The sequence below is a fragment of the Pan paniscus genome, chromosome 10 (genome assembly GCF_029289425.2).
Source record: "Pan paniscus chromosome 10, NHGRI_mPanPan1-v2.0_pri, whole genome shotgun sequence".
NCBI lineage: Eukaryota > Metazoa > Chordata > Mammalia > Primates > Hominidae > Pan > Pan paniscus.
In genome coordinates, this window is record NC_073259.2 from 11,926,306 (window position 1) to 11,938,830 (window position 12,525).

The 12,525-nt window shown below is 51.4% G+C and overlaps 1 protein-coding gene across 1 annotated transcript in view; it reads right to left on the minus strand.

The window, feature by feature from the left end:
• SCNN1A (sodium channel epithelial 1 subunit alpha) overlaps nt 1-10,313 on the minus strand; it is a 30,043-nt gene extending 19,730 nt beyond the window's left edge. The window contains exon 1 of the mRNA XM_008973741.4: nt 9,161-10,313. Within this exon, the coding sequence (XP_008971989.2) occupies nt 9,161-9,753 (593 nt within the window). The 5' untranslated portion in view covers nt 9,754-10,313. The remainder of the gene's footprint in view (nt 1-9,160) is intronic.
• Nucleotides 10,314-12,525: the final 2,212 nt, after the last annotated feature.

Genomic DNA, 12,525 nt, shown 5'->3' on the forward strand with positions numbered 1-12,525 from the left:
CGCCACCAGGTTCACGCCATTCTCCTGCCTCAGCCTCCCTAGTAGCTGGGACTACAGGTGCGTGCCGCCACGCCCGGCTGATTTTTTGTATTTTTAGTAGAGATGGGGTTTCACCATGTTAGCCAGGATGGTCTCGATCTCCTGACTTCGTGATCCGCCCGCCTCGGCCTCCCAAAGTGTTGGGATTACAGTCGTGCGCCACCATGCCCAGCCGAACAGACCTACATTTTTAAAAGATTCTGACCCTGTACACAGCTAGTGAGAATATAAAATGATACGATAATTTTGGAAAACAATCTGGAAGTTCCTCAAAAAGTTAGATATAGAGTTACCATATAACCCATCCATTCCACTCCTAAGAGAAATGAAAGCATATGCCCCCTCCAACATACACACACAAATGTGCACAAATGTTCATACCAGTATTATTTCTAATAGCCAAAAAGTAGAAATAACCCAAATGTCCATCAATTGATGAACATATAAATAAAATGTGATGTATCCATACACTGGAATAATATTTGGCAAATAAAAAGGAATTAAGCACTGATCTATGCTACAACATGGATGATGCTTGAAAACATTATACTAAATGAAAGAAGCCACTCACAGAAGACGACATATAGCCTGATTCTATTTATAGGAAATGTCCAGAATAAGCAAATCTATAGACAGAAAGTAGATTAGTGGTTTCGCAGGGCTAGGGGTTAATAGATGGGAGGGAAAGATGAATGCCTGCTAAAGGGTATGGGGTTTCTTCTGGGGGTGATGAAAATGTTCTAAAATTGATTGTAGTAATAATTGCATGATTCTGTGAAATATTTTTAAAACGACTGAATTTTAAGTAGGTAAATTGTATGGTATATGAATTATATCTCACTAAAGCTGTTTTTTAAAGGAAAAATACCTAATGAAAAGATCATCTTGATACATAAAGAATTCTTGTAAATTAACAATTAAAAAATTTTTAAATCACCAAAAAACATATACAAATGGTCACTAAACACCTGAAAAGCTACCCAACATAATTAGTCCTCAGGGAAATGCTAATTAAATCCATAAGCAGTTACCATTAGAAAGGTTAAAATTAAAAAGGCTGACAATACCAAGTGTTGGTGAGGATGTAGAGAGCAACTGGAATTCTTCTAAGCTGCTGATGGGAGTATAAAATGGTACCACTGCTTTGGAGGACCAGTTAGTAGTTGCTCATAATTTTAAACATGCATATCTACCTTATGACCCAGTAATTTCATTTCTGAATATTTTACCAGGTCCACTCCTAGCTACTACACAAGGGCAAGACAAACATAAAGATTTGTACATGAGGCTGGGTGCAGTGGCTCACACCTGTAATCCCGGCACTTTGGGAGGGCAAGGTGGGTGGATCACCTGAGGTCAAGAGTTCGAGACCAGACTGACCAACATGGAGAAACCCTGTCTCTACTAAAAATGCAAAATTAGCCGGGCGTGGTGGCACATGCCTGTAATCCCAGCTACTCGGGAGGCTGAGGCAGGAGAATTGCTTGAACCCGGGAGGCGGAGGTTGCAGGGAGCCGAGATCTCGCCATTGCACTCCAGCCTGGGCAACCAGAGCGAAACTCCATCTCAAAAAAAAAAAAAAAAAGAAAAAGATTTGTACATGAATGTTCATAGCCATTTTATTTATAATAGCCAAAAAGCCTGAAGCAACTCAAAGGTGTGTGTTTGGCATTCTAGAAAACTTGCTCATTACTGCTAACTAAAAGAATGGCAATCCGTGGGGCATGGTGGCTCACACCTGTAATTCCAGAATTTTGGAAGGCCAAGTGGGTGGATCACTTGAGCTCAGAAGTTTGAGACCAGCCTGGGCAACACGACGAAACCTTGTATCTACAAAAAATACAAAAATTAGCCAGATGTGGTGGTGCACACCTGTAGTCCCAGCTACTCAGAAGACTGAGGCAGAAGAATTGCCTGATCCTGGGAGTTTGAGGCTACAGTGAGCCGTGATCGTGTGACTACACTGCAGCCTGGGCAACAGAGCAAGACCCTGTCTTAAAAAAATAAAAAATAATGGCAATCATAGCTAGCATTTATTGAGCACTTACTATGAGCCAGGAACTATGGTATTAGAATGTGCATTATTTAATTGTTAAAAGAAGAACGTTAGGCAAAATTAAATTTAACAGAGTTGACTTGAGCAAAGAACGATGCTCAAATCAGGCAGCCCCTCAACCAGAATAGGCTCATCAAAACCACTCAGCAATAAAAAGGAACTGATACGTGCAAAAAACACAGGGAAGAATTCCAGAAACATTAAGCAAAATAAGTCAGACACACATACAAGAAAATACATACTGTATGATCCCATTTATATGAATTCTATGAACAGACAAAACTAGTTGATAGAGATAGCATTCAGAAAATGACAGTGGGAGAGGAAGAGGAATTGATGGAAAGGGGGCACCGGGTAATGGGAGTGTTCAACATCTCGACTGTCAAACCTGAGTGGGCACTCAAGATTTGTTCATTTTATTGTACATCAATTATGCCTCACTTAAGAAAAAAATGCCAGTGCAGGGTCTTACTTGCCAGATTTAGATTTAATGGGTCTGGGCTGGAGCCAGAAGAAGGTTGTTTGAAAGAGCCCCCACGTGGTCCTAACGTGCAGCTACATTAACCACCGTCTAGTCCAGATCTTCACTTCCTCTTCCATTCAGCTCTATTTCCATCTCTACCAGAAAAGTCTAGCTGGCTGGGCCTTAGGCATCAGCTCTGGCAGCCCCTGAACTTCTCACAGGAGAAAATGTAGCTCTGGTTGAAGGTGTGTTTGGCATTCTAAGAGACTTGCTCTTTATTTATAATTAAAAGAATGGCAAGCACAGCTAGCGTTTATCGAGCACTTATTATGAGCCAGGCACTGTGGTATTAGAATGTACATTATTTAATTGTTAAAAGAAAAACTTTAAACAAATTAAATTTAACTTGAGTTTCACTGAGCAAACAATGAACCTCGAATCGAGTGCCCCCCGCCCCCAACCGGAATAGATTCAGAGTGACTCTGGGGGCTGCTGCATGATTAGATAATATTCGTGGACAGGAAAAGGAAAGTGACCCACAGAAAACGGAAGTGAGGTACAGAAACACCCGGATTGGTTACACCCCCGGCGTTTGCCTTATTTGGACAAGGTTTGACAAGTGGGCTGCCTTTCATTGGCCAAAACTCTGTGATTGCTATAAAGGTAGGTTATAGTGTGTTTACATATCTAGTTAGGTGGCAGTTCACTATGCACGAAGAAACCTTTAGGCCAAACTTTAAAAATGTAAAGAGGCAACTTTAGGCTAAAACTTATTTAACGTGATTTAATCTTCAGGTACCGCAGTATACCGTTAGCCACTGTTAGCTAACACAATTGTCATTCCCTTTTCCAGGTGAAAAACCTGAGGCATGATGACTTATTCCAGTTGGCACAGCTAGCAAATGGGTCAGACAGCACTCCAACCACCACACTGCCCTCTGGTCCGTCCCTGCTACCTCTGGCTATTTTAGGAGGGCCACATGGTGCCCCAGAAAGAGCACCCGAGCCAGAACCTCTCTGAGATGTAGGGCCTGGTGTTCCAGCCACACACTTTCTGTCTGTGTAACTCGGGGTAAGTGACCCAGCCTTTCTGACTCTCAGTCTGAGTTCCTTATCTGTAAAATGGGCATAACACTAGATCTGCCTACCGCATGAAGCTCTTGGGGGGTTAAGTGAGAAAATACTCAGTGACACAAAGTGAAGAGACCATCGACTATCAGGAAGACACAGAGGAGCCAGGAGCCCAGGAAAGCGAATTGCCTTTCTCAAGGTCACACAGGAAGAATCCAGAACCCCCACTTGCCTGGAGTTATTTCCACCACATCCTGGCTGGGCCTCCCTTTCCACTCCTTCCCCAGGCTGGCTCAAGTCCCTTCTGCCTCCTGCTCCTCCCTCTCTCTCATCACCAACTTCAATCTGGTTGTCACTTCTCTGGCCACACTCCTCTCCCCTGGGGAGCCCCCATGCCATCTCTGTGCCCAGCTTCCTCCTCCATGCTGCCACCCTACATGCCTCCCTCCTGCCACCCTACGCACCTCCCTCCTGCCACCCTACGCACCTCCCTCCTGCCACCCTACGCGCCTCCCTCCTGCCTGGCCTCACTGATGAGCCCCCCACTGAGCACAGCCTGGGCTCCCAGCCCTTGATCCCACACACACACACCTGTGACAAGGCCTCCAGAGGAGGCTGGGTTCCATAGGGCCCCACCTTCACTCTCCCAAAAGGTCTACTGCTCCTCTTTTTTGGCATAAGATAAGACGGAATGGCCGGGCGCGGTGGCTCACGCCTATAATCCCAGCACTTTGGGAGGCCGAGGATGGTGGATCACGAGGTCAGGAGATTGAGACCATCCTGGCTAACACGGCGAAACCCCGTCTCTACTAAAAAAGTACGATAAATTAGCTGGGCATGGTGGCGGGTGCCTGTAGTCCCAGCTACTCCGGAGGCTGAGGCAGGAGAATGGCATGAACCCGGGAGGCGGAGCTTGCAGTGAGCCAAGATCGCACCACTGCACTCCAGCCTGGGCAACAGTGCAAGACTCTGTCTCAAAAAAAAAAAAAAAAACAACTCTCCCTCCCTGACCCCATGATACTAGAAATTCCTACAGCAGGAGGCAGAGCCTTTGAGTTGACACCTAGAGCTAAGAGAATTGACCACTAAACAGAAAGCACATTGAAGACATCCCATCTTGTTTTGAGGAGACCAGCGGCTGGAGGGAAGGGATAAAGAATGCCCACAGTGGGTTCCTCCAGACAGTCCAGCCCTTCTGGCCTTGACCTCCTCCTCAGGTCATGCTCACTGCCCTCACTCCCATCTGCTCTGGCAGGCAGCCCTACATTGGAGGGTGAGTCAACCCTTACGCAATTCCATCGGGCAGGCATTATTATCCCCGTTTTACAGTTGAGGAAACTGAGGCCTATCAACTAGGCAAGTTCCCCAGGGTCACTCAGCCAGGAAGGACTGGAGCCAAGATGTGAACCCAGGCCTGTTCACTCCACGGCCCCTGCTTTTTCCACTGTGTCTGCCTCCCAGCTCTGAAGCATCTGGGATCAGGCAGCAAAATCTCCTTCCCCTGCAGCTGGCCCTCTCCCCTCTAGCCCCTCTTCCGTGTCCAGGACAGAGCAGCAGGGTGCAAGGACCCTGGGAGACTTGGAGGCTGACACTCTGCTCTCTCCTCCTCTTCCCTCCCTCTTACCCCTGGTGTCCTCCTCTCACAGAAGAGCCCATGCTCACCTTGACAGCCGTGGGACCTGCCTAGGCCCCATCCCACCTGGGATGAGAAGGATCCAACCACCATGGCAGGGTTAGAGGGAAGTCAACTCTTAATAGTCCAGGCTTTTTTTCCTGCCAGCCCTGCTGAGCACAGCCTGGTGTCCAGACTGCCCAGGGAATGCAGGGTCTGCCCGCCATGTCAGGGGACTGCAGGCAGGGACGGCCTCCCTAGCTCAGGGCTTTCCCACCCTCCCCACAGGAGCTCTCTCTGGGAAATTGCCCCTTGCTTCACCCACTCCTGGCCTCCTGCTGTGCCATTTCCAGGAAAGAAGCTACCATGACCTCCTTCATTGTTCAAGAACCCCAAGTTCTTAGGTCCAGCCTAAACCATTCCTGGGACTGGATGAAAAATATGTCTGTGGGCTCTGTTTTCCATGACTGTAGGTATGACTGGCCCTCTCCTTTCAGTGAAGAAGCGCTTTGTTGACCAGAGAGAAAGGGGCTGCAGTGGCCAACCCTTCCCTTTGGACTCAGCACTTCCTTGCTTAGTCTGAAAGGTCTTCAGTGCTTTGTCCCCTTTCCTTGAAGTTAGAAAGCAGCACAGAGTCCTGCATGTCCACTTCTTCTCTCCCTCTGCTGGTGGCGACCCTCAGCAGGTAGGCAGCCCTGGGCAGCTCTGCCTCACTCCGGTTCCTCTAGCTCATCAACCGATCTCCTCGGTAGGAGTCACTCACTGCGCTCCCGGTGATTCACTCACTGGGGCTCATTAACCTGTTTACCTCCCTGCCACTCTCCTGAGTAGGAGTGGCCCTGGATCCCTCCCTCCTGCACGCCTGACAAATTGTCCTCCAATGACTGCTGCTCTGCCCGCTGGGCTCCCACCAGCTGCCCCCGACCCTGGGAGGTCTTTGCCTGATCCCTACTTAAAGTGTAATGGGTAAAAGAGCTTTGAAATCAAACACACTTGGTTTGTGACTCAGCTGCTAACCTGAGATGCCCTGGCTTTTCATTGGAGCGTGGCGGGGGGGCGGGGGGTGGGAGTGGGGGGTGGGGGTGAGGGTGACGGGTGGGGGTGGGGGTGGGGCGGGGGGCGGGGGATGATTTTGAGTCCCAGTTTCACCACTTGTTGTCTGTCTGAAGTTGAGGCAGTTACTTAACTCTCTGGGCCTCAGTTTCCTCATCCATAAAATAAGAGTCATCATGAAACCTACTTCCAAGGTGTGTTATGAGAATTAAATAATTTAAAGCAGAGTCATTTGATTTAGATTCATTTGTAAAAAGTCTGGCCCATAAATATATACAAACGTTATTACTGTTTTTTTTTTTTTCCTTTGAGACTGTCTCTCAGTCTGTGGCCCAGGCTGGAATGCAGTGGCGTGATCTCGGCTCACTGCAGCCTCGGCCTCCTGAGGTGATTCTCCTGCCTCAGCCTCCCAAGTAGCTGGGACTACAGGCATGCGCCACCACACCTGGCTGATTTTTGTATTTTTAGTAGAGACGGGGGTTTCACCATGATGGCCAGGCTGGTCTCGAACTCCTGGCCTCAAGTGACGGGCTCTTTTAAACAACCTTGTTTGAGCTCCATCCCAGACCCCTCAATGCCTGCCTTGGCCTCCCAAAGTGCTGGGATTACAGGCGTGAGGCACCATGCCCGGCAGTTATTTTTTAATTTAATAATAAATAAATAAATAATGTATGTTCCTTTGCTCAAATTATTTCCTCTTGCCAAGCCTTAATTTCCTCATCTAAAAAAATGGGAATAATACTGCCCACCTCCCTGGACTTGTCAGTGTTAAATGAGAGAGTGTCTATAAAGCACCCAGCTTTAGGGTGTAGCACATAATGTGACTACAAGGTCAAGTGCGTAGTGCTTGGTGGGTGTTGCATTTCCTCCCGCTGTGCTGGGGAGCCCTTCCCCGACTCCTCTCCTCTCCTAGGTGTTCTCTCCCTCCCAACTCCCACAGCAGCCCTTCAGGAAGGAGGGATTCTTTCTGGGCAGATGGCTGCCTCCCAGCCTGCAGGCCCCAGAGGCAGGGCTTATTACTTCCTTTCCCGGCTTTTTCCTGGACTGTCTAGGGCCCCGCATCCAGCAGAACCTAAGAACTGTGCAGGCCTCGCCCGATTCACCCCTGCCCTCCCTCTCCATCTCTCACTGACATATTTTCAACCACAAATATTTATTGAGTGCCCACTGCCCCGCCTGCTGTCCTTCCCCTTCCTGCTGGGTCCCTCCCCTCCACCAAGGCCTAAAGGGGTGAAGACGTCTGCAGGCAGCAGGGGGAGAAAAATGAGGCTAAGAGGAAGGACCCAAGAGAGCTCTGAAATGAGGTGGAAGCCACATCTGACTGGAAGTTTCATTCACTCAAAGCCCCACATCTTGGGTATTAAAAAGAGGCAGAGTTTTGGGATTAGGCGTAAACAGGATGAGTCACAGGTCAGTCACTCTCTCTGTGATGTTGTGACTTGCCTCTCTTTGCCTTAGTTTCCTCAAGTGTAAAATAGGGATAACAATAGCACCGGGCTTGTAAGATTTGAGAATGAAATGACATACCCAAGACACCTTTGCAGCGTCTGTGCACACGGCAGCTTCCTAAGGAAATGGTCCCTACCTGGGACATTATACAGAGGTTAATCAACGAAATGACCTGGCTTTTTTTTTTTCTCTCTCTCTCTCCAGGACAGGACGTCCCACCCTTTCTTAGTCCGTAACACACCTTTGGACATGAGGGAATATACAAAGGGGCCTCCACCCACAGCGTGACCAATCCCCAGCATCCAAAATCGCACACATACCAATATGTGCACACACACACTCACACCCACACCCATAAAGATTTTGCACTCCTTGAAGGTACACTAACTCACCATTTTTATCATACTTATCCCAGTGTGCCACAGTTACTGGCTTATATGCCTGTCTCTGCTATCTTATTTTATCTGTCTCCAGAACACAGCAAACTACCTGGCCTTCAATAAAGGGCTTATGAATTATTCATGAATCCATTTTGCCAGGTGCCTAGCTCTGTGTCTGGCTTGACGCAGGTGTCCCCAAGGTGTGGCATGGCTGAGTGAATACAAATAAAAGGTATATAAAAGCACTCAGCCCTGCCCTCCTCTCTTCTCCACGCTTACCACCTGCTCCGGTTTCCAGACCCAACATTGGCAAAGAGCACCGATGAAACCCAAAAGTTCAGGACACACCCAAGCACGTAAAGGTCAGGCACCTGGGCAGGTCAACAGTGCACCATTTTAGCCTGGGTCTTTTGGGGGAAGAGCTTCACAAGGAGCTGCTCTCTAGCCTGACCCATTCTCCTTGTTCTGTAAGGCCCCTGTCCCCAGCCTTTGGGCTCACTTGCAGCCCTAACCTCTACGATCCCCCGCTTTGCTTTCTCCATAATAAATTCCCCTTCTAAACAAAGACTGACAGCACCACCTCCACAGCACCTGCACGGTCTCGCCTCCCCTCACCTAGCCTCACCCCTCCATCAGACTGTCCTGCTGAGGTGGACAAGGTCTTATACTTTGCTGGCATCTTGCTCCAGAAAAGGGATGCAGCTGAGCACACCCCTGCCCTTTTGCAAGCACTCCCTCCCACTTGCAGGAGGGAGAAGGGAATGGGAGGGAAGGAGAAGAGAGGGCAGGGGAGGGCAATGCTGCTCCAACAGCCACACTCTGGGTGAGCCTGGGGTGCTAGGATGGCTCCACTGGGCAGGGACGCCAGTCCAGTAAGCTGGAGGCTCCTCATTTTGCCAGCAGTGAGCTCTACCTGGGACAGGGGTGTCGGTTCCCACCCTCAGGTCTGAGGCTCTGCCTGCCCAGCGAGCACCTCAGCACCCTGGACCACCCTTCCAGGCGCAGGCACCAGGGAAGGGGCAGAGGGACTAACCGACCTGTAGGGATTGAGGGTGCAGATGGTCACTGCGGGGAAGACGAGCTTGTCCGAGTTGAGGTTGATGTTGAGGCTGACGGGGTAGCTGAAGTACTCTCCGAAAAGCAGGCCGAATTGCCAGTACATCATGCCAAAGGTGCAGAGCCACAGCACTGCCCAGAAGGCCGTCTTCATGCGGTTGTGCTGGGAGCACACCAGGCGGATGGCGCCGTGGATGGTGGTGTTGTTGCAGAAGAACTCGAAGAGCTCTCGGTAGGAGCGGTGGAACTCGATCAGGGCCTCCTCCTCCGCCGTGGGCTGCTGGGGCGCCGCAGGTTCGGGGCCCAGCCCCTGCTCCTCACGCTTGTCCCCCTTCATGAGCCCTGGAGTGGACTGTGGAGGGCTAGAGTCCTGCTCCTCCAGCTTGTTCCCCTCCATGAGCCCTGGTGTGGGCTGCAGAGGTCTAGGGCCCTGCTCCTCCAGCTTGTTCCCCTTCATGAGCCCCGGAGTGGATTGGGGAGAGCAAGGGTCAGGGTCAAGGCTGAGCTCTGGGCCCTGAGTGCCCTCTCCCATCACCCCTGGAACCCGAGTGAGGCTGCCCCTGGCCATGCCCATGTCCCACCCTGCGCCCACATTCTCCCACTCCTCCCTCCCTCCTCCACCTTTCCTGGAGCCAGCAGACCTGCGGGAGTTGGGGCCAAAAGTGCCGGAGCTGGGCTTCCCTAGAACGGCCTCTCCTCTGCTTCCCTGATAGGGCCACCTTTCGAGTTTTGTCCTAGCACCTCCCTTTCTGTCTCTGCCCTCTTCCTTTGGTCTTCTTCCTCCAGGATCTGTGTCTCAGCTCCTGCCTCTCACTCCCTCTCTATCTGCCTTCTGTTTCTCTTTGGGTCTCTCCTGCTCTCCTCTTTCTGGCCTGGCTCCTCTCTCTAATTCTGCCTCTCTTCCTCTTCCCCCATTGCCTTGCCCCCTCTCACTCTAGGCCCTCAGCTCCAGCCTCTGGCCCTGACCTCGAGCTGTGTCCTGATTCTGTCTCTGCCCCAGGACTACAGGGCTCCAGGAGGTCTGGGCTGCCTCCAGCTTCCCACTCCCAGGTTGCGGCTGGACTGGGACTGGTTCCTTTCCAGTTGAATCTGGCAGCCAAACCTCTCCTCCCCCTCACCTGACAGGTGCAGCGGCCTGGCTGGGGCGCCCGCCCGCCCGCCGGCCGGCCAGGGATGGAAGCGACAGGAGTCTCATTAGCATCTCAATTAAAGGTGAGCAGGGCGGGGGGAGGGGCTGAGGAGGAGTCTGAGCTGGGAGTTTTCCGAAGGAAGGAGGGCTCCCGAGGGCAGGTGAACTGGGAGTACTGGACCTGAGACGGCGGACTCTGGGCAGGGGCTTTAGATGCAGACAGGCAAGGAGGCTGGGGGACAGGATGGCAGGTGGGGGGCAAAGATCTGAACAAGTAGAAGGATCTTGAGCCCACAGCTAGGAGGGCAACACAAGGAGAAGGGGCCAGCCAGGCTGAGAGGGCCTGGGTGGGGAACCCGGAGGACAGGAGGGCAGAAAGAGGGAGACAATAGAGAGGGACAGCGAAGGACAGAGAGATAGGGATGGAGGAGGGGCAGTGAGTGAGTAGAGGCAGGTGGGGGGCGGTGGTGGGGGCAAATAGAAGGAGCCAGCACCAAAGGGAGTCTGTCTCCAGGAAGGAGAGCAAGGGGGGAGTCCCAAGTGTGCTTCCAGGAGCTAGAGGCTCAGCAAGTGGGCAGCCCTCCAAGGGCACCCACAGGTCAGCCTCACCCTCAGGCCCTGCAGAGAAGAGAGAAGAGAGAAGAGGTCTCTGCAGGTCTCCTCCCCGCTCACTAAGTGGGAGCAGCGCACTCAGGTGGGACGCATCTGCCTCCTCCCGGTCCCTCCTCTTTCCTGCTGATTCCTCGCCACCCCCTCCAACCTTGTCCAGACCCGGGAGGGGCCCAGGTGAAGCTGGGGGCTAGGCGGGGCCCTAGGACATTCTGTTCTTTTTTACACTGTTGGCTGCCAGGCCAGGAATGTGTAATCGCCCCTGCTGTGGTCACGGAGTTGCAGGAATGTGGGCAACCAGAGGCAGCGCGAGGGCCACGCAGGACACTGTGGGCACAGACCCGGAGCCCAGGAAGAGGCAGGGAAAGCAGGCACTGAAGGTGCAGGGAGGATGTGGCCAGCACTGGAAAGGAAGAGGGTGGGCATGGCACACGCCCAGACAGGCCCTGGGAGGAGGAGAAATTCATTGATGGGGCTATATTTTTCTCCAAAATCTCTTTCCAAACTTAATGCAGCAAAAGGATAAGGAGTGGAGTGCCAAGTGGTGAGCAAGGAGAGAGAGGAGGGTCAGAGAATGAGACCCAAAAAGGGCTGGAGGAGACTCGGGAGAGCCACCCACACAACCCAGGCCCTGCACGCGGCAGGGAGGGCTGCCGCTTCCTCACGGGCCCCACAGGAGGCAGCCCAGAGTGCAGGAATGTGGTCACTGGCTTGTCCTGCCTCCCTCCACAAGCCAGCAGACAAAGGCCCAGCCTGAGCACTGATACACACGGGGGGAGGAGATAGGCCTGCAAATAGGTAGCTGCAATACAATAAGATAAGGTTCCTATTTGTACACTTTAAAAGATCGTCTTTAAAACGGACTTCTAACAAAAGTGCAGATCTCAGATTTCTCAGAGATAAGACATAAGAGCCAAGAAATAAGAGCCAAGGGCTAGGGGAGCCTAGGGGCTCACTGCAGGAGACTCAGGAAGCCTTCCCAGAGAAGGTGTCATCTCTGCTGAATCTTGACGAGCAAGGAGTTTAGCAGGCAAAGAAGAGAAAAGGCAGTACTCCAGGCTCAGGGTCCAACCTGGTCTGTGGCTTCCTCTCTTGCGGCTGTCTCTTGCAACTTCTTAAAGTGAGAGCTGGTGTCAACCAGGATTCCAAACCAGGTTCCCTTGCTTACCTTGATACTGCTCATGATACCTCCCCTTGGAAGGGACAGCTGGATTTTTCTTCATTGTCCTAATGAAGAAACTGACCCTTCCCAAGGATAAATCAGTTTTCTGAGGTTAGAAAACAAAATAGGAGCAGAGCTATAAACAGAATTCAGAATTCTCCTCCTCCTCTGGGGTTATCTACTTAGCGCTTTTGCCATTTACTTCCTGAGACAGACTCATGGGGGATCGGGGCTCAGGTGCACCTGGATGTGAAAGCCGGGAAGGCCTCCCTCACTCCCACACAGAGCCTGTGGATTCGTCTGCTCTCTGGGTGCTGGGTTATCTCCTTGGCTCTGTGAAAAGGTCTCTGCACTGTCCCCACCGCCCCACATATCCCAGAGACCCCTAGAAACTCCAGTCTCCCTTGAGCCAGGTCCTTATATTGGGCATGGTCCTCCCTGCAAAT